General features: G+C 35.9%; 1 protein-coding gene across 3 annotated transcripts in view; it reads right to left on the reverse strand.

The window, feature by feature from the left end:
- The window catches only part of CGNL1 (cingulin like 1), a 60,348-nt gene that overhangs the window by 14,076 nt on the left and 18,541 nt on the right, over positions 1–27,731 (reverse strand). For all 3 annotated transcript variants that reach the window (XM_062627526.1, XM_062627508.1, XM_062627518.1), the window contains 9 exons: positions 27,245–27,338; positions 26,114–26,215; positions 25,254–25,402; positions 24,568–24,703; positions 22,433–22,645; positions 7,409–7,615; positions 6,986–7,090; positions 1,993–2,145; positions 1,109–1,279 (listed from right to left, as the gene is read on the reverse strand). In XM_062627526.1, the coding sequence (XP_062483510.1) occupies positions 1,109–1,279; positions 1,993–2,145; positions 6,986–7,090; positions 7,409–7,615; positions 22,433–22,645; positions 24,568–24,703; positions 25,254–25,402; positions 26,114–26,215; positions 27,245–27,338 (1,330 nt within the window). The remainder of the gene's footprint in view (positions 1–1,108; positions 1,280–1,992; positions 2,146–6,985; positions 7,091–7,408; positions 7,616–22,432; positions 22,646–24,567; positions 24,704–25,253; positions 25,403–26,113; positions 26,216–27,244; positions 27,339–27,731) is intronic.

A 27,731-nucleotide genomic window follows, 5' to 3' on the forward strand; every position in this document is an offset into this window, starting at 1 on the left:
AACTTTCACAATATTGTTCCTTTAATTTTCAGACTGTCACTACTTTAGCTTTTAAATATTATGTAGTTTATGTGTTTGAGGCACTTCAATGATAGTATTTTGCCAATGACATAATTGCTAACATATATCACAGAATAGTTTGGTTTGGAAGGAATCTTAAAGATCACCTACTTCCAATCCCCTGCCATGGGCAGGGACACCTTCCACTAGATCAGGTTGCTCAAAGTCCCATCCAGCCTGGCCTTGAACACTTCCAGGGATCAACATCAACAATGTCTATGGGCAACCTGTGCCATCACCTCACCACCCCCACAGTAAAGAACTTTTTCCTAATATTTAGATAGGTATTTTGATAAATCCACCCTCCTTTAGTTTAAAGCCATTCCCCAAGTCTGTTAAGGGGTCAGAGCAACACAAGAGAAGTTCTGAACTTGAAAAATCAAACTATTAAAATAGTCTACATACAGAAAATCTCTGTGGCCAGTGTACTCTCATAGCCTTTCTAACGGCAGAACAAGTATGCGTAGATCTTTAAAAGACTGGATTGCCTTTACAGTAAAATTTACATGCTGAGGTAGACACTTCAAGACTGTGGTTGATTCTTGGTTGCACAGACACTTTTGTCATTTAAAACTGCAACTCAGTTCATACAAAGGAAGAGCAGAATATATGTCAGCTCCTTTAGAGCCAGAATTTGATTTTTTTCTGAGGGGGTGGGGTGTTTGTTTTTTTCTTCTCTAAATAACTGCTGTGGGTTGGTGGGTTTTTCTAATTCAAGAATATTTCCACATTCTCAATTCTTTCAGTAGCAGACATTAAAAAGGCATTAACAAAGCAGCAAAACATCAATGGAATTCTTGTCATATCACTTAAGATATATTTATCACATACTGTATTTATCTGTCATAAACAGGAAACTATTTCCCTGGCAGAAGATATATGTTGATCATTATCATGAAGAATTAAACTCAAAAGCATGATGATTAAGATCAGTCTCTTATGATGGAGTGCAAAAAGCATTATAGCAAACATTCACTGTCTTGAAAACTATCTTAGCTGAATTCTAGGTCAAAGGTTAGAATTTGTCACTGAACACAGAAGTCATTACCTCATCTTGCATTCTCATAGTTGCCAAGCGTGATTTTTCTACCTCAAGGTTTTTCTCTTTCAATTGTCTCTGCACATCTGCAAGTTCCCTGCGATTTTTCTCCTTGTATACATCAAGCTGGTTCTGAAGCTCCAGAGTTGATGTTCTCGAGAGCTCTACCATTTCAGACATCTGGGAAAAAAGTACATTTTTGTTTCCTAAGTTAGTGCTGCAAAAGGTTCTATCATAGTTCATACAGTGAAAAGTTTTTGTCTTCAGCTTTGATATTCAGCTAAGTATTGTCAAGTAGTAAATCTATCAAACTTGATCCCAAAGAAATTAATTTCTATGCAGAAGTATGAAAACACAAAACAGTAAGGTTTTTGTTCCTAATGGTATGTGTGGCAAAACTATTGTCTTATCTGTCAGTTCTTCCACCTGACTGATGTAATGAATTGCACAGTCATACTTCAGTGTACCAGTATTAAGTTGCTTGGTTTATACACAGATGGTAAAAGAAGTCTAATGCAGTAGTGTTTTGAGAACCAGCTGTAAAAGCCTGAAATATTGTTGTAGTGTACATTAGAACTGAACTCAAATCTGGGATCCTGTTTAAACAAAACAAAGCTGGTTTAAAACAGTATTCTGAGATAGTGGTGTTCCAACCACTCTTCCAGTCCTAGAAGCTTTTACTGATAGTCTCTAGGATAAGGAGACTAAAAGTAAAGTTTGCATTTCACTTTCTTCTACACATAAAAAAAAACACCACCAAAAACAAAACACACAAAAAAACCCTCCATAACAAAGAAAACCACCACAAAAATATCTTTAGAATTTGGCAGCTCCTTTGCTTCTGTCTATTAAAACAATCAGATTCCTGCTGCCTCTTTGGGGTGAACTCATACCTCCTCCTGTAACTTTTCAACAGTCTTGTTCAGTAGCCGTTGTTCATTTTCCATTTCGTTTGTTATCTGCTTTAGCTGCTCCTTCTGGTGAGTTTCACCTTTTAACTGCTGAGTTAACTGTTGCCGTTCCTGTGAAATACAACGGATGTTCTCCTGCAGTGGATGAAGAAATAAACAAACAAATAAATACACATACATATATGATGACATGTAGACTCTCTTTTCTAATGTCTTAAAGGAATGTCATATAACACTCTCCAGGCAACAGCTGCTGTAACATTAAGACAATCTTAAATAATGAAAAAAGTTTATGGAGTTACAGTTTGCTAGCCAGAACAGGACAAACATCGTTTTAGCAAAGCAGTGCTCTGTCCTTCCTATAAATTCCTAAAACATTGCTCTAACATTTGCAGCACCATATGTAGACCCTTTTCATGATTCTTCTACATGCAAAGCATACATTTAGCTTTCACATTTTCCTGTATGATCCCTTTAACACTCTCTTGGATTTTTTTCCTCAGGTAAAAAAAAAAAATAAGTAAAATACAAATCTGTTTCTACAGTGAATGAGCAATAACTAGTGGGGACTTTTTTTTCCTGTTGCTGTACTTCTATAGCACCCAGAAGCCCTAATCAAGATGATGTTCCATTGTGACAGACGCTGTGCAAACAGACCTTTGCAGCTCTTAGCACAGAAATCCCCTTCCTGAAAGAACCTTTGCCATTAATGTCCTAATCAGACCTTCATTATGTGGATTAAATTTTGAATGAAGTGCAGGGCTATGCTGCATGCTCATCTAACAGGAGCTCCAAATATATCTGCTACCACACTGAGGATGCTTAAGAATGTAACGCCCTCCAGCTTCTAAATACTGTCCATCAGCAGAATAACTGACTGTCACTGGTTCATTCCAGTACAAGAAAAGCAGGTTTGCAGGTTACGTTCCATCTGCATGTTGTGACTCTAACCTCTTCCTTCTCCCTCCATAATAAAACACCTTAATGGCCTGACACCACAAGACTTGAAAAAAGGTTTGTCTTTTATGACACCTGAAAGGCGCCATTAAATTGATTAAAACCAGATTATGAAGAATTTAAATTGTTCTAACAGAAAAATGTAAATAACCAAAATCACTATAAATTGTAAAAAGCATTCCAAAACATTGCTATACATTTTAAAATTGGACATTTAAAGTTTTGTTGAATATCTAATACCTAGGATGCTTACTTTATTACACTTCAAAAAATTTTAAATGTGAAAACACAGACAGTGTTTCTCTAGGCAACATAGATCAGAATCTCAAAAAAGAATTAATCTAAGAGAAAAGAAAGAACATTGTCAATTAGTAGAAGTTTGAGATTTCTTTAGATTCACTGTCTTTTACATTCCTATACAACCCATCAATAAAAGACATCTCTGATATGAACAGGAGTTATGCTGGATGCCTAAGAAGCACATACATAATCCTAAAACACGCTGGGGGCTAATAGATGCTGTTCTGTAAAGCTTAATTCTATACCAGAATTGGTTTAGCTGACACAAATGGATTTTAAGAACCTTGAAAAGGTTCGACTTTAGCACTTCAGTTCTAAAAGCTGCTGAAATCTTGGGACCCTGCTGATGTGCCATATTTGAGCAGATTATAAAAACCTCATGTGCACCTCCCTCCATCAGCCCTGCACTGATCATTTAACTTTACTGTTTGTTTACACATCCTTGAGAAACAAACTGTGCAGACACAGATGAGTGAAATACATTGTGGCAGAATAATGGTGCCAGCAGGATGCTATGTTCTGCATTTCCAGTGTGTTGAAAAGGGAAGTAAACATCAGAGCAAATCTGGTCACTCTCTCCTTCAGAGTTATCAACTCCAAAAAAAAACCCAACAAACCAAAAAAAAACAAACCAACCAAAAAAAAACCCCACACCCAAATCACTTAATATGAGAAGAAAGTTCACCTACTAACTAGGGCAAATGCTAAAGTTATAATAGGTATGAATACTTATAGAAAATATTATTATTTAAACAAACATAAATAAAAAGCAATATCTAAAGAAAATAATACTAGGGGGCTTGATGCAGGCGGTGGATCACCTAAATTTTCATCAGGTCATGCCAACTTATGCCTGATTTTCAGATAGGCGGTAGACTAAAATGCCTGAGACTGAAATTTAGCTTTTTCTCCTTCGATTTATATTCTGGCATCCTAAAAAGAAAACTGCACTTTTCCTACACTGCACCTGCCCATTTTCAATCACCATATTTTTACTGTTTGTTACAAAGGATGATAAAATAAATACTAAGTACATCACTAAAATTTAGAAAGTTGTGAAGTTATAATCATCATTATTTTAACAGAAAATACAATTCCTAGGTAACTGACCTGTTCCAAGGAGAAATTTCCATTTTGCCAAGGTTGATTTCAGTTAGTTCAACAATAAACTGACAGTGGCACTACTACTTCAGAGTATGAGAAGCGAAGCTCAGGTGCTTCACGCTCTCATTCCCCCTCTCTGTTAAAATCTCTCATGGCCACATCCCTCTTGTGATGCAGCAGTAGCTGTTGAGCCATCTGATGTGCCACGAGAATCACAGGGTTAAGAATCACAGGAAATTTCCTAGGCCAAGGAAGTGGCCTATCACTTGGAAGTTCCTATCACTTTCCAACCTCCCTTTCTGATAGATCACAATTATTAGTGACTGAAGAAAGCAAAGATTTCTCTGGCATAAACTGCCAGACTGAAAAAAAGAATTTACAGCAGTGTTGTTTCTTAGCAAACCAGTTAGTTTTTAATGCACAACCACTGTCTGTGGAGAAGTGCAGAATAGCTGATTGTTCTCCGGGCTTGATGAAATGGTGGTTTTCTTACCCCATCATTCTGCATAATTTCCTTCTCAAATCTATTTAATATGACTTAATACAGATCATATTATGATCTATATTATTTTTCTAGTAACTATGGCACAGAATCATTTATTCTTCAAATAGTGAAAATACCACTAAAGAATAACAATGTCCTTGTTGTTTGCTAAAATGTAGCCAGCAGAAAACTGGATAACATAGGTATATGGTAAAAATAATCTTCATGAAAACTGAGTACTGCAATACCAATTATCTTAGTTTTCAGAAAAACCCTGTATTACAACAGATACTCATTCATTCTCCAATATTATTTAGGGGAAGTAAGCTGTCATATGTCATTTCTCATCAACACTCATTTTTCCTGGGCATAAAAATTAGGATATAATATTTCTTTTTTTCTAGATTAACTGATAAAGGAGAAAAATACTGATAAAAACTAGCATGCTAGCATACCTAGCATAACACTAATACCTGAGATAGACTAATAAGTCATGCTAGAAACAACTGAATCTTCACCCAAAGCTAATCAAGATGCAGGAGATGCATATGGTGCACTGATTCATATTGTGCAGGAAGGTCAAGACTGTGATAGAACGGAGTTCTTAGAGAACAGTGCTAAATACAAGCCAATGATGAGCCATGCGCCACCTACTGTGATTGTGCAGACCATCAGCAATACATACAAGCAAATCTGGAGAATCAGTGAGGTAGAACAGATAAACATGTTTGAAAAAAAAGAAAAAAAACAACTGACCAAAAGCCTTCAATGAAACACTTATTAATGGAGTTACAAGGAACAGCAGCTTAAAACCATCATTTTTTAGAAACAAAACTTCCTTACCAATACTGTTAAATTCTTATTTTCTTGAAGCACATTTCATTTTAAGGACACAATAGGATTTTCTTCTTGTTTTTTTTTTTCTTTTTACTATGACCAACTGAACCATAAGAAAACAGTGGTTAACACAATCTTCTCTTGGCTTATACTCCACTTACAAAGAAGTTTCTTTTTCAGAACAGTAATGTAAAATTTGTGTTGAAGACAGCAAGGTAAAACAACTGTTCAATTAAAAAAGGGCCACTATCAATGTACATGTATCTGGCTTGAGTCTGACTTGTTCGATAGAATCATTTGAAAACTTTGCTTCTAGAGGCAAAACTAAAAGAATTCTAAACTGATACTGTTGAAATAGATGCTTCTTCACTACATGTAAAGGTGAATTGCAAAAAAAGAAAGACTAGGTTTGCAATTTTTTCAGATACAAAATATGGTGCCAATAAGAAAATTTTTAAGATTTATACATATTCATCTCTTTCCTAAACAGATCTGAATTTTCTTTCCACGTGAATAATTCTATCTTCATCCATATACAATATTGCCAACATCCCTCTCCACTGCTCTGAAGTAGATCCATTCTCCACATGATTAATTTCTGGGCTAATATGGGAAAAAGCATAGCCTTTCCTGGATACTGAACAGGCTAAGGGGCAAGGTAGAAAGAGAATTTCATACAGAGTTTAAGAGGCTGCAAGTCCTCATTGCAAGTCTTATGATATATGTTAAATTTCTCTGGTTTCATGTTGTAATAACAGTTCCATGTAATATCTGCAAATAAGGTTCATAAAAATAGAGAAGCAAATTTCCTGACATTTGTCTACTACTACTGTTTGTATTTATATCCAAATACAGCTTTGTATTCCTCTACATGTAAATACCTACAAACAACCAGAGTTGAATGATTATTCAAAATAATAAAAGACACTTATAAAACCTTAGGCAGTTTATTTGGCCATTCATCTCCTTGAAGTTTTGCTAGATCCATGGGAGTCAAAAAAAAAAGACAAATACTTTGTCAAGGTAACAATTTAAATTAGATGATGATCTGCTTTTTTTGTGTGTCTCTTCCCATGGCAGAGGCACTGGAACTAGACAATCTTAGGGTCGTTTCCAACCCTAACTATTCTATGATCCTATGCTTTTATGCTTTCAGGAAATATCTGAACATTGCAGTGAGCTCTGGACTTTAAAACAGAGTGTGCTTCAAAAAGTATGAGATGTTACGCTGCAACTCAGGTAAACAAGTAGAAATATTAAACTTTCAATATTGCAAAATGCTCCTGTTCTTACCTGCATATCTTCCAGTTGGCTTTCCAAAGACCTTTTTAACACTACCAGTTCCTTTGCCTCCTTTTCAGCATGTTTCAATGTTTCTTCTAATCGTTGCTTCTCTTCCTGCAACGATATGACTTTATACATTTAGAAATAGTGGCAAGGCCTTTAATTTGACCAGTAAACTGAGCTATAAAGTATATTCAATTATGGCCTATCACTGATCTCCCCAGTTCCAAGCTGTGACTTTTACACTGGTTTTCAGTGTAAAAGTCCTATACATTTCTATACATGTCATCAAACTGCATCCTGCTTCTTGACAACCTCCTGGTTTTGTGATGTCTTCCCAATGGCATCACCCATCCTTTGTCAGATTTTGTTCTACAATGTAACCTTTACAAACAGGATGCAGACTACTTAAGGGCTGGTTTTCTAACTTACCTCATATCTCTTTATTTTTTCCTTCATTAAATTTTCTTCTCCTTTCATACTATCAATTTGCTTGCGCAACTCTTCAGTTTTAATCTCTAGCTCATCAACTGTTCTCTTCAATTTTTCATTTTCTTCAGTCAGCTCTTTGACTTGATTTTCTATACTAATTTGTGCCTCTTGTGCAGCATTTCTTTCACTGGCAAGGACAGCAGCACTCTGGGAAAAACAAATTATATCACATTTAAAAAAAAAAACAGAAATTTCATATGGTGTCACAGCAAATATAGCTAAGATAAAACATTATTAAAATGTCAACAACAAATTTAACTTAAAATCTGTATTCATTACAAACATGTATTTTTCTGGTTCATATTACTGAGAAAAAACACAAATTGAGCATTTTTTTTTTTCCTCAGGCATACCTATGTGCTAAAGCAACACACAACATCTCAACAGTCTCATGCCTGCCATCACATATTTTCACCTTAACATCTTCCTCTTTATTGCCCTAAAATATTTGCATTACCAAATCCTACTGTTAGGTAATTTCAAGTAATCTAAAAAACTTGACATCAAAAGCCATATGGACCTTTAAGGAAGAACATATTGATGAAGAATGCCTTCTACAGCAATACAAAATCCAGGCAGTCTTGCCCCACTGCTTATTCCAAGTACTAACACCCAACATTCTATATCCATGAAACTTTTGTGGGGCTGCAAAGTAAACCAACCTAGGGAACAGGATCAACTGTAATACATACACACAGAGATAAATATAGAGAGAACTTGACACTTAAAAAATGAGGGGTTTGTAGCGGAAGTGTTAGTAGGAAAAAAAGCCCCAAACCCCCAATCAATTTCAAAACACAATCCCACAAAGTGCTGTACAATCCCAGAAGAGCAGACTGTGAGCAGGCATGAACAAGCAATAGAGACTGAAAGTACCTTATAGTGGTATTGCTGCAGCTCTTCCTGCGCATAATACAGCCCACACTTGGGGCTGTACTTAATTGGGACTTCTACTTGGTTTTCAGTTACTGCCTGAGGATGGAAGGAGTTTAGCCACTAGTTCAACTTATATTCAAAAGTGCACTTTTTATTTTCTCAGAAACTCAAATCAATGCACAACACAAAGAGTATCTACAATAAACTACTCACCACAGCCTACCACATGTGCTGACAGATTTATTTATATTTTTTTGGCAGGGCAACTAGCTGCAGCATGTAGCCTTTGAGATCTAACCACCCCTTTGATCTCACCACTTACTCTCTCTGAAACACCCTACCATTTACTGTGGAAACTATGTCTCCATATTGTTACACTATCTATACTGTTATACTGTAACACAGACCAGGTTTGTACTTGTAAACATTTCATTCTGGAGTAAAGAGCTGGGAAGATTTAATCTTTGCTCTTCATTCACTTGTCAGTCAGAATTCCCTCCAAAGAACATAAAAAGAAACCAAGATACAGTTTTTCATTCTAGCTCTCAGGCATTCAGGTCTGACAGAAACCAATACTCTACAAAGACCTGGTTCTAATGTATAGACCCACTGCCTTCTACATTAAGACCTAAACACCAAATATGAGAATCTCTCCAACGGCTATAGATTATGTTTATGGACATAAAGAAGAACTGCTACAGGGTGAGCCTTTCCTCATTATACATTCCCAGCTTCATTGTTTTTCCTCCATGAATGTTTCATCCATTAATTTCTCTAATCCTTTTTTAATCCATTTTTTTGTATCCATTTTTTGCCTCTACATTATCTGGTAACAATAGGTAATTGCATGTTAATTACTGAAGCTTAACATTGTCACATATGAAATTGTGTTTATCTGGATGAAAACAAAAGAAATCATGCATAGAAGTTTGGTTAAAACCTATTTTGTGAAATATTTTATGAATGCACAAAAATAACTTTTTGGTTATACTATTTTTGATATTTTCCCCTCCCCACCCCCAAAAGGAACAAGCAGTTATACAAAGGAGTGTTTACAAAGTGCACCCGCACTAGACTGTTTTCCAGCAAGCAACAGCTTTAAAATAATGCAAATTAGTTTGATAAAGCAGTAACTCTGAAAACGCTCAGACTGTCTACAGGGTCAATGAACTTATTAGACAAAAACTGGCAGCATAAGCAGGCTGACAAGTTCTGGTCTTTTGAAAATACTGAAAAAACTTGTTCTTTTAAGTACCTGACTAATTGAAAGCTCTGAAATAAATCCCTCCTGATGCTTTACGTTCTCACATACTGAAATTTCAATAAAATTTATATATTCCTTTAATTTTTGCTTTTTGCATACAGCGAAGTTTTACTAATTAGCAAGCATTCCACCAGTGGCTCCTTTTAGTCTCACTTCCCCTTTCTGGAGCTGAGTGAAAGCAGCTGAGGCATGCTGGGGAGTTCAGGGAAAGGAATGTTGATTTGTCTGTTCTTTTTCAACCAACCGCCTACACAGGCCTGCACAGTAAGAGAGGACTGAAGCAGGCCCACACCACACCTGAAAATTCCACCACCTCATCTGCCACAGTTTGCTCTCCTTTCCCAATACAGGAAGTATTATTTACTTAGAAGCACATGCACATACACACAAAAGCAAGCAACCAACCAAACCCTCCAGATCTACATAATTAAAATACACACACACACACACACACACACATATATATGTCTTTAACCTAACAGGTTCAAAATTAAGTTCAGCCTCCACTGATACAGCCATATCTGGAGACCTGCTCCGACCTGCCTTATACTGTATGTATCGTAGGGTACTTTTCTGGCCAGTAAAATTAAACTAAACTGGTATTCCATCTCCTTTTTCACTATCCATTTCAGTAAGTTAGCAAGATGCCAGATGAATATACATAAAAGGTAGAGAAGCATAAAGAGCAAGCTGCAACTATTAGCTTTGTTAACCTAATTTAAAATCTTGGAAAAATATTGGGTATATAAGTAAAATCTGCCCCAAGTTCCAGATGCTTGAGTTACCAGCGCTTAGCCAGCAGATCTCCACAGGTCTCTAATGACCTTGGCATCATTACAAGGGTTATACCTTCACATGGATGAACTGTTCCCAAACAAATTCTCTAACATATTAAGTATAAAATTCCTTTCTTTAACCTGGAAGCCATGTGTCTTTAAAAATACCAACAATAAACATATATACTCACACGCACTTTTTCAAAATGGTAGGAAACCTCTCAATATGTATGGGAGCTTTACTGTATTTTAGCTGGAAAGTGTCCATTTTTCTTACATTATCTTCTACAGAGAGTAGAACAAATTTTCTTCACAGTGCACATTACACTGTGCACTATTGTTTCAGTATGCTTTCAACTTGTTTCAGGTAAGACTGAGAAGAAATACAGGAGTATTTATCCTATCAATTTATCACACACAATTGTATTATACACATAAGGCATGGAAGATCACCTTCAGGATATCATTCAGGACAATATTAGAAAAAAAAAATACATTAGTATCTTCAAGTTTACAATGAAATTTAAACAGTCAAACCACATAAATACAGTTTAGATGTTCTTTGAGCAGAAAACGCACACACAGCATCACTTTTCCACAAGAGTCAAATTACACAGCTGGGTTTAGATAGAAAAAAAAAACCACCCTATGTTCATTTATCCTCACTGTAATGAGAACTGCATGCAGAGCTCTTCACTGGCATAAATGAAGATTCTGGATTATAATAGCTTTTGGCAATATACGTCATCTCTCATAGCATATTGCAACAGAAAGAGCATCAAACAACTCCACGCCTTTTCCTTTCTCCTGTTCTCCCTGTTAGTCTTATCTGGCACCCCTTGTCACCTTCTACCTCCCCTCCGGCTCTTCTCTTGGGAAGACAGGTGAACATGACAGGTATCATTAGAAAGGATATGCAAAGAAAACAAGCACTGAAATGTAGTTCTGGCAGATACCCCTGTAGCAACACAATTAGGGGAGAACCCAGTGGAGAGAGATCCCTATCCATATATTGAACAGTTATGTAAGGTTCAGGCCAGCAGCTATCAAATCATACACTGCTGAAGCAGAAATAGATTGTTGCGCCCTTTGACTATGGAACCCCACTTACACAAGCAGTGTACTCAACCAAACCCAGCAACCAGAAGGCAATATTACCCACGTAGAGACCATACGTTAAATTTACCACTCTGTAGTTAGAGATGGCTGATTATATTCTGCATAATAAAACATACCAGTAGAAGATATGAAAACCAATGCACTGAAATTACAAAGAGATTACTATGTATGCTGATATATTTTGAATGCCAACTATTGCACTTCATAGGCTAAAACTGAAAGTGGCAACAGCACAGGCAGTTTAAACTGTACAACAGATGGTATTTGCTAACAGCCAGCAGTAATCCTATTCTCTTTAGTTCTGTCTACATGAGCAAGAAGGCACAGCTTTCATTTAAAATTCAGTAACTGGCTCACACATTCAAAAAAGGAGCTGAAAGCTGTTTGCAAAAGCATTGAACTAGAGTGGGTTAGAGTGATGAAGATGAAAGCAGAATGTTCACTGAACACTGTAGGGGTAGTAAGTACAAATGAGGAAAACAGCCAGACAGGGAGAACTCGCATGTACAGATTGTGCTGTGGATCCATTTCGTTCAGTCCACACATGACTTATTTGTAATGGTACTGTATGTAAACAGTGAGTTAACAAAAGGTCCTTAAGGCTTAATGACACAACATCAATTAATGACTCCTGCTGGTACCCATTCATAAATCCTTTACATTGCTACATTTGGGGGTATTGGTGAAGGTTGGGCAATAGTTTTAACTAAGTTTATATAAATTTAACCCACAGTAACAGATCTGGGTAAAGGTCACAAAGTAATGATTTAAGTTGAATATGAAACATTAACAAACATGTTGTTAGCATAACATCTTTAGTTCACAGAATTGTGGATCAGCCTCTTCAGAGTTGAAATGAAATGATGTACATACACACATAAAAGCATGTAACAGACAAAACTGGTTAAGCAAGATTCTTGAAGAAAACTCTAAAATGAAATACTGTATATTCACATGTATTTGTCGCGCAAAAACCCAACACAACCCAACAAAAACCTAACAACCAAAAGCAAAAATCAAAACCACAACACACAAACCAAACCAGCATGAAAATACACACACATAAAAATAGTGAGAAGTAAAAAAAAAAAAATAAATTAAAAAAAAAATTATATCAAGCATTCAAGTGGACTCTCTGGATATTAAAATTAACAAATCTCAAAAAAAAAAAAACCTGCAGTTTCTTCCCTATGATACATAAAACATGCTTACTTCTTTTTACTCCCACTTCCTAGTTGTGGTAGTATGTATGAATCTAACTTTTTTTTTGCTATATTATGGAATTATATTTATGTAAAGTAAAAACCCTATACCATTTCCCCTGTTATGTTTGTTTGCCTGCATTTGCTTTGTCTTTTCCTTTCAATCTGTCTGTCACCACACCATCTTCCAGGGCAATCAGTGCCTTCTATTCCCTACATTTAGTATGCTTCATATTCAGATTTCCATCTCTTCAGTCGCTGAAGGAATAATACCTTCCTCTTAATACCCACATCCTTGCAGGCTTCTTAAACATACTGATACCTTCTTCTCATTATTTTTGATTACGTGAAATATTTTATTATGCTTCTCAAATTTTATCATCTGCCCTATCAGCACACTTAAGCTACAGAGATTGAGTAAAAGAAGCTGGAAATGCATTGCAAATTTCTAAAAAAAAAAACCCAACAAAACAAAACCCCCCAAAGCCAACAAAAAAAAAAAACAAAACCAAAAAAAACCCACAAACCAAACAGGGGGGGTGGGGGGGAAAAGAAGCCTGTCTAGAGGAAGGAAAACAGCTGGAACGATGAGGTCCCACAATACAAAGCCCTCTGTGACTGTCTGAAGATAAGTTTCTGCATTCTGACACTGTCATTGTACCATAGTGCGCACAGAATCATAGAATAGTTAGGGTTGGAAAGGACCTTAAGATCATCTATTTCCAACCCCCCTGCCATGGGCAGGGACACCTCACACTAAACCATGTCACCCAAGGCTCTGTCCAACCTGGCCTTAGGTTTACTTATTAGTGCAGCAGCAGGCTCAAACCATCATGAAGAAAAAACACCAACAAGTTATCAAATCCTAAAAGAAAGATCTACTGCAAAAAACCAGTTTCCGACCAGAAAAAAAAAAAAAAAGATCATATGGAAAAAAAGATCATGATGAAAATAATCTATGGCAGCCTATAACCACTGACATTTTCTTATAGTTCTCACACATTTTAATTCTGAAACTGAAAGGATTAGTCCATCAGTTTGAGAACAAGTCAAGAGTTTATAGGGAAAGAGGCTGTTGCTGCAGAAATGAGTAAGGCAGAAGGAGAAGGGATAGTTTCAAAGCTAAGGTGCCCAAATACAGCCCTAGAGAATCTGCAGTCTATTACTGTCCCTGACAAAGAGCTCCTGAGGCAAGTCACTCAACCAAAATTTTCCAGAGGGGATCAGGAAGTGCATACTCTGTAGTTTCCTTGGTGGTTGATTTGAGACACTAGGGTTTGGCTTCCAAACTTAAGTGTACAGTTGCAACTACAGTCAGCAAAAACTGTACCCTGAATGTACCAAGGACTATACAACGGTTAACACTATGTTAACCTTGCCCCCTCTGTTTGAACATGCACAACTAATGGATCCTTTTGATAGTAATCTGTCTGCCTTCTACTTTCCTATACTTAATATGGGGAATAACATTACTTACAAGCTTGCAGCTGTGCTGAGAAAAAGAACTAAAGTTTGTGAAATATTCAATGTAATTCTTTATTCACAAGAAGTTTCTAATAGTGTATACTGAGTGCAGGAACACACTGAGTTCAAGAATCAAAATTCTAATGTTGTGTTTAAGCGAGTACAAAACTACTTTTAACTTGTAACAGATGAATGAGAAGATGATGAGAAAATGCATCACATGTATGTGTGTACTATTTGATTTGGTATGTACACCTAATTTATAAAGTTTTACCTATTGTAGGTCTGCTTATCTGACCCCACATAGTCACAGCTGCAGCATTTATTTTTCAGCTTTGGGCCAAAGAAAGCCACCCTCCATAAGGAAAGTTCAGCAGCAAAATTCAATTCCCTAGTTCTCATCCTGCTCCTTTCAGGTGTTTCACCTAACAAAAAGTGAATTTAATAAACTTTGGTTTTGTGTCCTTGTATACATAGTCCAAAAATTATTTAAAATATATTAAAATTAGTCAAGGCCAAGTCTAAGTAAAGCAATAAATGTTGTTCCAACTCCTGTGTTACAGTAATCTTGGCAAAGCAAATACATTTATATACTATTCTGCTCTCAACTTTGATGCAAGCAGTAAACAGATTTAAAGAATTGGAGATGAAACTCAATAAAAAAGGCATCAAAATCCTTACCACCACTTATTATTGTGTAAACCCAGAGAAACTGGACAGAACACACAAGCATGGACCTTGAGATGCAAATGAAATATTCTATTTCAACCTCAATACAGAAAAAAATCTCTTGGACAGGAATGCAGAAAATGTTCTGTAGCTCCACACCTTTTTTTTTTTTTTTTTTAACCACACCCTCAACACTGGCAAAGACATGAGAGTGGTTGTGTAATTCATCATTAAAAAAATGGTCTTGGCTGACTTCAGTTTCAGCTGGTGAAACTCCCTTTCGGCAGTGACCACACAGAATAGGACCTTCAGAGTCCTTTCACAAAATACAGGAAGAGGTAAAATGAGTGGAAGCTAAGTATCTTGTTCACAGCTTATTACAATTGTTACATTTCAGCTAGATTCAAAGTTTCTTAGGCACAGCCCTTCAGATTTTTCTGAAAACGCTTCATTTCCCTTCAGAATCAAGTAAAACTGAGTTCAACCAATTAACTGCTCTTTAACTGTCATACTTGATGTACAAATCTAAGGAATAAATCTCCATTCAAAATGAGCTAGAGCACAAACAGAAGTTTTTTTAATGGAAGTAACAGACTTTCAAATTTTCTTTCCATATACATACTTGTGGAATCAAAGCAAATGACACAATAATCCTCCAAAACCTTCTGAAAAACAAAGGGAACAGTGTGGCTGCTCACTTCATTCTGTTCCTGGTGCGGAACACCTAAGGTATTATGGAAGATACTGTCTGCTGAAACCAACTCTAAATTCTCGTAAGCCACCTTTTTAGGTTGATGCTGGAGAATAGTTGTTTAACTTCTTGAGCTACATGTAAAAAGCTTCATGTGGCTTCAGGGATTCAGATCTACCAAGCTCCCCTTAGATGACCCTGAGAAGTTAGCAGTGGTGGAAATACCAAATCCCTTTTTATTGTTTTTTCCTCTTCCTTTTTTGTATATACACAAATCAAGGTTAACTAAAACAACTAGACATTGATTCCCCTACCTAACATGCAGGTGATTTCCAAAGAAAGAAAAAAACAAACCCAACCTACATCCAAAGACTGAAAGAAAAAAAAGACAAATATAATGAGTCTCAACATAGGGACAGCCCTTTAATTGTAATCCTTATTAGCTCTTCAGTGAAGACAGCTTCTGAAATCAGTATTATTCAGGTATAGTCATCTAGTTTTTAAAGCTCATGAATGCAAATAACAGGTCTATTTCTATTTGTACTCTGTTTGTAGTTCCGGTTATTTCTCCTCACTGCGTACCTCCAGGCAATTCTTCTAACCTCAGATACTGTTTCTTAAAGCAGCTGAGGTCCTGGGATGAATAACACTGTAACACTGCATAGCATGGATAAAAAAATCTAATAAAAAACAGTTCTAAAAAGGGAATGAGAAAACTCCTTGAAAGCAAAACAGTGATAGAGTGTTAGGCTACCAACTCCACAGGACTCCCTCTTCCTCCCCCACAAAGAAAAACCCAAGCTTCTGGAAAAGAGACTAAACAGCTTTACTTACTGCTTTTCCACCTTACACTGATTATATTAATTCTCCCATGATCTCAAAATGAGGCCTAGCCTACTTTAACATACTGCTATGCCTTTGGAAGTTAACTATTATTAGTTACCTATTAAAATGGTCAATGTGTTTTCGTGTCTCAGTGAGGTACACTGTAACCTACTTGAATTCTCAGCTGTATGTCAAGAGATTATTCAGTAAGCAATTGCACAAACTTACAAGCAAGGGAGGATGTCTTTCCTTCCATTTCAGCTAGAGCCATTCTATTAACTGGTTAAAAATTATTCTCTTGTGACTGTTTAGAGGCAAGACCTGTTCTCTTGCAAGGCCATTTTTGCCGATCAAAACAGTACTGTATCCTTAATATTATTTCCAGAACTACTCCAGGTTTTACTTTATGAGATATAATGAAAGATTTAAATGTCTACATTTTAAAATCGAGAATGCACCCCCCTTTTTTTTCTTTCTCCCCAGTATAGGCATGACTCAATACTCATTTACACAGTTACAAAATCCACAGCCAGGAAAGTATTAACCTCTCAAGTAGCAGCTATACCAAAGTCAGTATTATTCTCCTAGCTACATATCATGACATAGTCAGACTGGCTTATACTAACAGAATTTTCAAGGTCAGAAGTTGTTGCAAATACTAGAGTAAAATATTAACTAGTTCTGTGTTCACATTGCATCCTGCTACATGGACTTACACAGTCTAGTACTTCACACACAAAAACAAATACACACTTTCATAGGACAAACCACCCAAACTTACAGATCCTGTCATCTGCTGACAGCATTAGAGATCCGCCTGATGGTATTAAAGAAGTATCTGACTTCACCGGCTCTTGCCAGCTTTCAGAAAACAACAAACAAAAAAACCCCACAAAACCCCAACCCTCCTTCCCAACGCAGGCTAACTGAAACAGTCCTGCCTTGTTAGTTCACAACTGTCAAATGAGAAAACAGATTTTTTGTTTGTTTAGATGTGGTCCAATCCAACTCAAACAGAACTTTGCATGGCAGTTTTGCTAAGAGGCTTTCCGGACTCTACATACAGTATAAAAACCACTCAGTGGTAGTTTCATGGTACTGTCTGCATCCAAACATGCATCCCCACTAAATAAATGCAGAAGTAAATTGCACTGAAATGAAAGTCAGACGAGCTGGAACTTAAAAAGCTTGCTTTAGCACTAAAGGCAAAGTCACCAAGTTACATCTTCAGTTTGCTTTAGAGGCAGGTTTATTATTCCTGTTGACAACACAGCTAATATTCCATCATTTGTTTGATATTTCATTTAATGTGTGCCTAAAAACATGCATGATACTATTATCAAATGAATTCCTTTCCTTGCACAGAACAGACACTTCAGAGAAATACAAATCAAATCTGTCTCCTAGATTTTCCATATACAGTTCTAAAATACATGTTTTCAATAACAGTGCCCATTTAAGGAGTGCCTGCAGCCTTCCTTCCACCACTACACTTCAGTCTGTGCACCCTCCCTTTCTTTCCCCTGTTCCATCTGTGCTTGTAGGATCACAGTAGAAATCGGTCAAACACATACCCAGTTGTTTAGAGGACTGGTAAGGGAAGGCAGAAAATGAAAGCAGGGTGGGGGTGGGAAGTGTGTCATGAAAGAGGGGACATTGACTTGGACCAGACACTCCACTCTTCTTGAACTCTGTATACAGTTTACATCAGTTACCAACTGGCTTCTACCACTGAAACAAAGAAAAAGCGTTATTTCAATATGTTAAAGGCTGTTCAGGCATGCAAAGGAAGAAACATCAGTGGCATTTGAAATCCTGGCTCATCTTCTCTAACTCTTTTCCAATTGTTGTGTATCTTGTTTGAGGTGAATGGGCTAGACTCAGACACAGCATTCAGGATGCAGATTAAGATGAGTTATGGATGTACATACACAAGGGCATAATGATATTCTTAGGCCCAAGCAATTGCTATTATACAATTTCTTTTACTGTTACAAAGAAGATGCTTTTATAGAGCAATTTATTATAACCCCAAAATTTCATCTTATTAGTTGAGATCCTATTAGATTTTTTCCACAGATACAGTTTCACAGTTATATACAGTATGTTTGTCTATCCCTTTATGTACCAGTGTCCCTGTGATGTTCCACAACCAGTTATGTCTTCACTTCACTCTGAATGACTTAAGTAACCACTGCTCTATGTTCGTAGAGCATTATTTCAAAATAAGTTCTCAGAATATACTAAATTTAGTTATGCTTCATTTTACATTTAAACTATATTTGCCAAGCCATTTCTGAAGAAAGGCACACAGAGTTTATATCAATATAATCTACAATGCTTAAGCTAGTTTTTGTTAAGCTTCTGCTCTATGTGGGAGATTTTTTATTAGCTTTGAAGAAGAAATATATTATCAGGCTTCGTAGAAAAAGAATCAATATGCAACTTTCATTTCAAAGTTCTTTGCATGTCTGTGCTAGACTCACCTAAATTCCCAATCACTATATATATATTTTTATATATAATATATATTATATATCTTTTTATATATAACGGGGAAAAACAAAAAAAAAAGGAAAGCTGCTTCTCATCTACAATACTCAAGATTTTATATTAGTTTCTTATTTTAAAGGAGTACACTTTCACTTCATAATATATGCAGAAGGTAACCATTGCCTTTTGCTGTTGCTTTCACTTGCTCTGATAAAAGTCCTTCTCTTTGATCACACCACGGCTTTACACATATATGTCAGTTAAAACTCATATGACCACTAGCTTCAGTGAATTCTTAACTGTGTGGATAAATGAAACTGCTTCTAAACTCTGTCTGTTTTATCATCTTGAGGATAAGGTCAGAAGTATGATGAACCCTGAATAAAACAGTTGAGGTCAGGCGTAGATAGCCTCCTCACAATGCGATGATTACAGCATTTTCTGAACAACACTTGTGCAGGCTGCTTCTCAAGGCAGACATAAATTTGATAGCACTGGGCAGACTGCAACTGCACTCCTGAGCTGATAAAATTTCAGTGGAATTTGGACAGTACTAGCTGCAATTTGCTACAACCTTTTACCTACAGTATCACATTCCAAAATGTACTTCCAAACGTTACTGGAAATAAACAGTGGCACTTCATCTACTTCATCTACATCAGTAACAGAGCACTCGTAAGGTAAGCAGTACAATTCTGGCCTATTGTGCTATTGGGTCAGATTAAATAATATAAATTTTTTGTCCTATATTAATGCCAGGAAAAGATTCTTATTCCTTATTGCTCTGGAATTTGCTGTTATGGAGAAATCCATGTTTAATTAGAAGAACATTAGTTTTTCAATTTATTATTAAATTAAAGGCAACTACTACCCCACAGAAGTATGTTAGAGAAAAGTAAAACTTTTGCCATTGTTAAATGGGAACAGTCTGATCTCGCTCCTGATAAACAACCAATGAAGTTAAGAGAAATCAGACATCAAGACTACAAGCATAAGACATAACACAGAAATGAGTTAAAAACATGAACTGTGGCAAAAAAAAACCCAACTATATAATTTTTATATAAAAATCTCTAGAAAACAAACAAAAAAACTAACCTACCACATCAGTGAGCATGAGAACAGAATCACACATGACAAATAACCCTACTCTATTATCAGATAACCTTGTGTATGTTTCTAACATGACTTCAAAACAGATCTATGTGACATTCTAATAACATAGACTAAATGCGCTCTACATTACTTGTCAATCTATCTAACATCTCCAGCAGCTGAAAAACTCTGTTGATATAACACAAAAATGGTATGAAAAAAACCCTTCCTTTTTGGGCTAAGAGATATCACAAACCACCCTTGTTCAGTGTACCAATTTGGATGATATAAAAGCAACATAAGAGTTAACAACCCTGTACATATACCCTGCTCTATCAAACCACTATTACAGCATTTACACACCTGTTTTCCTCATTAAATACAACAGAATGGCAGCTTCAATTGTATAAAACATGATTTACACATACACTGTTAGGTATTCCAGATTAATTATAAAACCAATAATTAACATCGTAAGTAAGATCACAGCAGATCACTCATCTAACTCCCCCAGTTACACTTGCCTAATAGATGATATATCAAACTCAACAACTAATCTCAGCCAGTAGTCATATAGGTAATGCTGGCCTGTAAAAAAATCATTAAGGGTACTAATACTAGTGAGATTAAAAACAAATAAAGAAGAAACTTCCAATTAAGCATGATGTAAGAAGTTTTACTTAAAATAAAACCAAAAAAAAATCACTCAAGTAATATCGGAAGCGAAGACCAAGACCCAGTGCTTAGAGCAACGTTAATTAATTAAATTTCACTTTTGAACATCTTATTAAATTTACTATTAGATAGACTATGCCATACAAGTAAATAAATGCTATTTATAACTATCTCTACGCCACAGCAACCCAGTCATAGAGCCATTTCCCAGGCTGTTATTGTTATGCCAAACAGAATACTCTTTCATTTCTTGTCAGTTGTAATTACAGTTCCATAATTGAAATACAGTAAATTACCATGCAGTAACTTTGAAAGATGGTTCACTGAGGTTAAGCTGTCACTACAATTACTGTATGAGAAAAAATGATAATTTGTGTTCTACTTTTCCCTCAAAGAAAAAAATTAATTCAGTTCAAGCAGCTCAGATGAGTCAAATACCTTCATGATGATGTAAATAAAGAGAAACAACACATTTATCAAAGCCAAACAAGCATAAGACCCAGGCTGTATATACAAAACAGTGTATTAAAAACTTTTCTAATCACTGAAGAAAATTTTAGAGACAATCCTTAAAAAAAATACTCTTTATCAGAATTTAGTCATACAGTATCTATCCAGCATCTTACATATATGCTCCTATTTGCTCATAAAGCATATACAGCTTTGGATATATCATTCAAGTTGCAAGCTTAATTTTAATTCAGTTCTACATTATGTTTGTGGCCACAAGCAGTAGGATAACTGCAATTCACCTAACACCAATGACATGAAGGTAAAAGAAATTGGCACAGACATTTCTAAGCATAAAACTGGGCCTCTAATTTTGACTTACGTTGCTCAAGCAGTTTGCCTGTAGAAATATTTGACAGAAATGAGGGATAGACACAAATAACTGTCACTGTAAAAACAGTGCTCAAAATCTTAGAAGAAACGATCCCTCACAGAAAAATTTTTCAATAAATTTCTAGCTGCTGTCTTCACAAAGGACTTCTTTTGGAAAACAGTAACAGATAATGCACTTCTGAAAACAAAGACCACATGCTGATGCTGGAAGAGGCAATTCCTTCAGTTCCGTTTTCCTCCTGTCTCCTTCCAGACATCCAATCCCTGCTGTTTCCCTTGAGCTGACACTCATTTGACTATTCAGTAAATAGGGTAAGCTCAATAAACGAAAAAGGGAAAAGGAATACACAAAAAAAATCCCAACCACCCAACACCACCAGAACAAAAAAAACAAAGCAAACCAACCAACCAAATGAAAAACCAAACCAAACACTGCAGCAAAAAACCAAATCACCACACAAACAGAACCAAACAAAAACCCCACCACCTAGTAGTGAATGGTTGAAGGAACAAGAAGGGACAACGTAACCAGGAAACAGGATGAGGCACAAAGAGCTGAAGTTAAGAATAGAGGGCTGCAAAGAACTGCTAGAAACTGTAATTTCCACAGCATCACTGGCAAAGCACACTGGTGCTCTTCAGGGCATCCTCAAGGTTTCAATGATTCCATTTAACCCAAGACAAGTAAATGGTTCTCTGTACTATACTCCCATCTGCTCTCTCTCAAAGCTCACAGTGAAGAAAACAGTAAATAAAGACTCAAAGGGCCACAACTTCAGCTGTGGCTAGCAATCAAAACATTCTATACGTGCATGAAATAAAATTTGTTCTCAGCAGCTAAGCATCTCCTAGCCTTAATCTCTACCTATTTACTTTGCTAAGAGAACAGTAGTATCGGGAAGCATCTTTTATAACACCTGTGAGAGGGATGACTCTTCCCTGCAGAAATTAACTGTATTCACTTATTTTCACCTCTGTTGCTTTCTCCAGGCTCTGCTGTAGATCAAGCAATTCTTTATCATGTTGTTCTTTAAGTTTATCCATCTCCATGTCATGGCTAGATACTTCTTCTTTTAGTGCTCCTTTTAAAGCGGTAAGCTCTCTCTCTCTCTTTCTCAAAATCTCTTCTTGTTGATCTTTTGCTATTAATACTTCTTCCAGATCCTGCTTCATTTGCATCAGCTCCTAAAGAACAAAATTAAGCACAACTGCATGACAACTAGCTCCAGTGGATGTTCTGTTTATGTTTCAGAGAAGGAAAGCAGGTAAGACCCCCAAGGCCAACTTTTATTTTTGTGACTTTTATAGTAAACTAAAAATTTTCTAAACCCTAATATTATTAGAAGTATACCATATAGCTCACGTTTCATATAGTGGGTTGTCCTCGGTCCAGCTGGGTTCTTGCTACTGCTGAACCCAGGACATGGGTCAACATATCTGATGCTGCAAAACTATGAAAATATTTTGATGGTTCATTCTGCTGTCTGTAAATAAAGCAGGATTCAAACTAAGGCTGCAATTTAGTAACTCCCTCAGTCCTACCTTCTGTAGCAAAGAAGCAGGTAAGAACAAAGAAAAAACCCACACTGCAAGAGAAGTGAACTCAGTGGTAATTCCTTGTTGTCTTTTCTGCTGGAAAGAATAAAGAAAGTTGCTTCTACAAGTGCTGAAGACAAAACAAATGCTTCCCAACTGAGTCAATGCCTTTGCACCCTTCCACCATGTTCACCCTAGAAGTCATTTCTCCTCTCCAAATTGCTGGAAGGAAGTGGGTAATCGGTGAATCTGAATAATAAATATACCCATGCATGTATACAAACACAGAATAAGATAACAGCAACAACTGAAGATGTGCATCTTCAAGAATTACCTAATTCGGTATTTCTCAAGCTGTGAATAATTGCACTTTAAAAAATAATGTAAACTTCCCCTGCACTGGAGCAGGATCAATACATCTAAACTATTCCTGATATGCACCATTTATTCTGTCCTTAAAGCTCGCAATGAATACCACTGTCCAGATTGCCACATTCCACTGTTTATTATCCATATTGACAGAAAATGTTTCCCAATACTTACTCTAAATCTCTACAGCTAAGTCTCTCATTTCTGACTCCATCCCCACACAACACAGAAAAATTGATTGCTATTTCCTTTACTGCAACATTATAAGATGTGCTTTTGATTCTTCCCTCACTCTTCCATTCAGATTAAAGACCTTCTTCATAGGCAATGTTTTTCAGCACTATCATCATCATTCCAGATACTCCTCTATTTCTGTACAATTTCAACTGCAGTAATCAAATCTCACCTACACAAAACGAGGTAGTTATTCTACTCAGCATGTCCTGCATATTAACATCTTCAATATTCCTGAGATCAATAATGTTTTTTGCTCCCTGGTTTGCATTTTATCATTTAGCTTCAATTTCTTAAGCTAGTTCTTTGTACTGGTATTAAGTTGTTTTGGAAGTACGAAATATTAAGGTCATTCTGAATTCTGACCTTCCTTTTGAACAATTATACACTGATACTCTTACACACCCTTATCAACAAATTCAATATCAACATATTTCATCGTCACTAAATTAATACAACCAATTACTCTCTCACAGGAGACAGAAAACCCATAACTCCCTTGTTCCTCTACAGACTCTATCCCTTTGCTCCCTGGATTCCATTAATAGAGTCAAAAATCTAGAGACTACCTTGGTGAATTCTTTTAATTTTCTTAGTTGAATCTTACCTGGCCTTGCTAATATGTACACCTTCTTTAAACTGATCTTCCCTGTTCTGACCAATAAAACCTACCTAATTGTTAAAACTGACCAAGATGATTATCTCATAATAGTGAATAACTCAGCTGTCCCTTAATCATTATGTTATTTGATCTATTCTAGAAAACGACGGCACTTACGCTTTGTATTCCTTTTAGTGTTAATATAGTTATTATAACATGCCTTCTTAGGTCACCTAATAATGGTATATTGTTTTGAATTGACAGAATGGGAAAAAACAAGATATGTATTTCTTCTACCTGTATCTTAGTTCCCAGTTTCTAGGCAGCTCTGATTTTTTCATCCTTCTTCTGGTACTTTATAACTAACCTCAATCAGAACCTCTTTCTCCCCTTCATCGGTATGTTTTGCGTTATCCAGTTCATCATGCATCTCGGAGAGCTGCTCTTGAAGATCTCTGATCTCAGTCTGGTGTTGTTCCTGCTCCATCTTCACTTGAAAAAACCTTATCAGGAAAAATCAAACTTTTTTTTTTTTTAATTTTTAGAAAATACAAATAGAAATTACAGATTTGTAGAAATTAGAAATAACTCGTTTGTTGTTTTGAGTACTAAGAAATACAAGTATGTATTCCCATGTTCCCCACAAAGGAATGGGATATAATGAGGCAGAAAAATGAAATGTCAGAGGGGTAAAAATGAGAACTCTTCAGTAGATATATAAGTGGAAAGCTGTATTTTATTTTAAACCTCGTACTATATGCTTGACTAAAGTATCAAGTGTTTCCATATTTTAAAGACTTGGACTATATATTGTGATCATGAAATATGAAAAGGAATTCACACTAAGAGGAAGATTATAAATTCAGCAATCTTTCTCTTCCTTCTAGATAATTCTAAAAACATGCCTCTTTTAAACAGTGGAAACATTTCCTACAATAACAAACATCACTGTCAGATTCCATTAGCATATCCTAAAGACACAAGCACTTTTAAACTGAAAGGTTTAAGAATAAGCACAAATTCCAATGAATAACTTCTGTAAAATTAACTCACTCCTCTAGGTTCTGCCTGAGTTCTTTCTCGCTTTCTTCCAGCTGCTTTTTTAAGGCTTCTTTTTCACACACACTTTCATCAAGTCGCAGCTGAAGATCTTTCAGCCTTGCTTGTGTGGCATTTCTCTCTTCTTTGGAATTCTGCTGATTCTGAATTTTGTACACCAAAAGTTAAGCAAGATAACAGACTAAGCATAAATAAATTAAAGGCTCTTCTTTATTGTATGAAAGAAGCCATTGCAAGATTTTGATATTTTTCACTTTTAGAAGTGCTTATTAACCTATGAATATTAAAAGCCTGGAATGTTTATTTGCACACACAAAGCATTGCTTTTTGTTTTTTATTAGAAATGTGAGAAGTGAAGTCTCCTCAGTACTATCTCATCACTTTGAAGTATACTGGTTCTTATGACAGGGTTAACATGCAAACTGAAAGAAGCCAAACTGTTTTTCTTCATGTCTTCAGAGCACGGCTGTACTGCAAAAATAACGCGGTAATTAACAAACAGCAGCTACATAAGTAATACAGTTTGTCTCTCACTCCACAACTGTCTTGCTACAATCAAAAGATTAACATTTACCTCTTTGGATACCTAAGAAATTTTATGTGCATGTGTCTAACATTTTTATTCACCTCTCCAAACTCCTTTTCAAATACTAAGAAAGAAATTTATCAAGAAAAGGGTAACCATGCTATGAGCAACTACATTTAAAATTAGAAGTCTTCTGTAAAAGCACAGGTATCTGGATTACAAGGAATATGAAACAAAAAGGAAGGATTCAGCTGGTTGATCAGTTGTCACTTACTTAGAAAAGTTTATCTGAAGTAGTCAAAAGCTTTATAACAACAAAGTGCCATACCCTAATTTCTAGATCCAATTTTTTTTCTAAATCTTCCACTTTCCTTTCAAGTTCTGCTTTTTGCTCCACCAATGCTTTTACTTCAGCTGAAGGATCCGAAACCTACAATTAAATAGAGATGTTTAATCCCACAAAGCCAAGATGCTCTTTGACAATTGTTCTTTTTAAACCTAAACTAAAGCTGCAAGCAAGGCTAATGAAGTGTAGCATCACCAGTGACTTTTCACACAGGTCAAGCCAAGCTAATATTTTCAAAGGAACCATGATTTGATTTTCATAAAACTTCTTAGTAATTGCTCAAGGGATGTTGCAAATAATACAGAAAATATACAAACCTAAAGAAAAATTCAAATTAGGTAGCATATGAATTAAGTCACAAGGACTTGGGGCCAAATTTGACTGAGATACCACCAATTACACAAAACTGCCATCAAAGGGGCTCATACTCAGATGTCAAGACAGATTTCCAAACACTGTTTTTTGGTAATTTCTTAAGATGTGTTTTATATATTCATTTTGACTGATTACAGCCCAGGATAAAATAATCGTCAAAAGTAAGCATTTAATCCTCATGCCATCACTGCAACAACTGGGCATTCCTTCGCTTTCCTTTAGAACTGAAAAAACAGTTCACCATGTAGCACAAAACAAAAACTCCTCAGAAGGCAGATTGTCAAATGCTATTAATGTAATATGGCTTTTAAAAAATGTCCTAAATTATTGCTTTTCTAAATTACAAATTAAAATACTCTTTCCACTTAGATATCTATTTATAATCACTATAACAAGAAGATGCTCCGCCATTATTTTTTTAAGCTATGTATGTTAGCTTTTCCTTTGATCCAACAACCTTTTGATGTTCACGTTGAGTTTGCATCTCTCCTTCTAAAATGTAGATGCTCTCAAAGTAGACTCCTTTACATTATTCTTTAATTGTTAACAAGCAGATTTCCCATAAGTCACCTCAGTGCATGATTAAAATTAAGCTATACTACTGAGAATATTACAATAATATACTGTACTAGAAGAATAGTCTTGTTTAAGTCAGTGAGGGAATTCAAGTTTTTAAGCCCTGTTTGAATACTTATCACTATTAAACAAGCCAAAACAACTTAAAAAAAAATTGTTTACCTGTGTCTTTCCAGCAGCTCTTGACTTTAAAGTCTGAATTTTCTCAAAAACCAAGTTGACTTTCCTCTTTGTTGCATCGTCATTATCAGCACTCCTAAAACACACAGAATAAAAGCAACGATATGATCAAAGGTCCTATTTTTTTAATATTGGAACAAATTCAGAGCGTCCAAACTATGTAAAATCATCAGCATAAAAAAAAAAATCCAATATGAACTATTCAGAAATTTTCTTAGCTATGATTTCATTAAACCCTTTACAGAGAGGCTGTTGAAAAATTATATTCACTGAACTCTTTAATTGTAACTCTCTTCTACAGAATTATAGCTGTGGAAAGACAGGTATTCAGCATGTATATTATACAAACATACTGAAATTAGAAGTAATTAGTACTACGTTTTTCAAGTTCTGACTACTGCACCATAAAATACACTTTAGCAGCTCCCAGAACCTGCTACATCAGGAATGCAAAAAAATTTAAGCATAT

Source organism: Pezoporus occidentalis, unplaced genomic scaffold (genome assembly GCF_034315485.1).
Source record: "Pezoporus occidentalis ecotype Australia unplaced genomic scaffold, CSIRO_AGI_Poc_V1 ctg11, whole genome shotgun sequence".
Taxonomy (NCBI): Eukaryota; Metazoa; Chordata; class Aves; order Psittaciformes; family Psittacidae; genus Pezoporus; species Pezoporus occidentalis.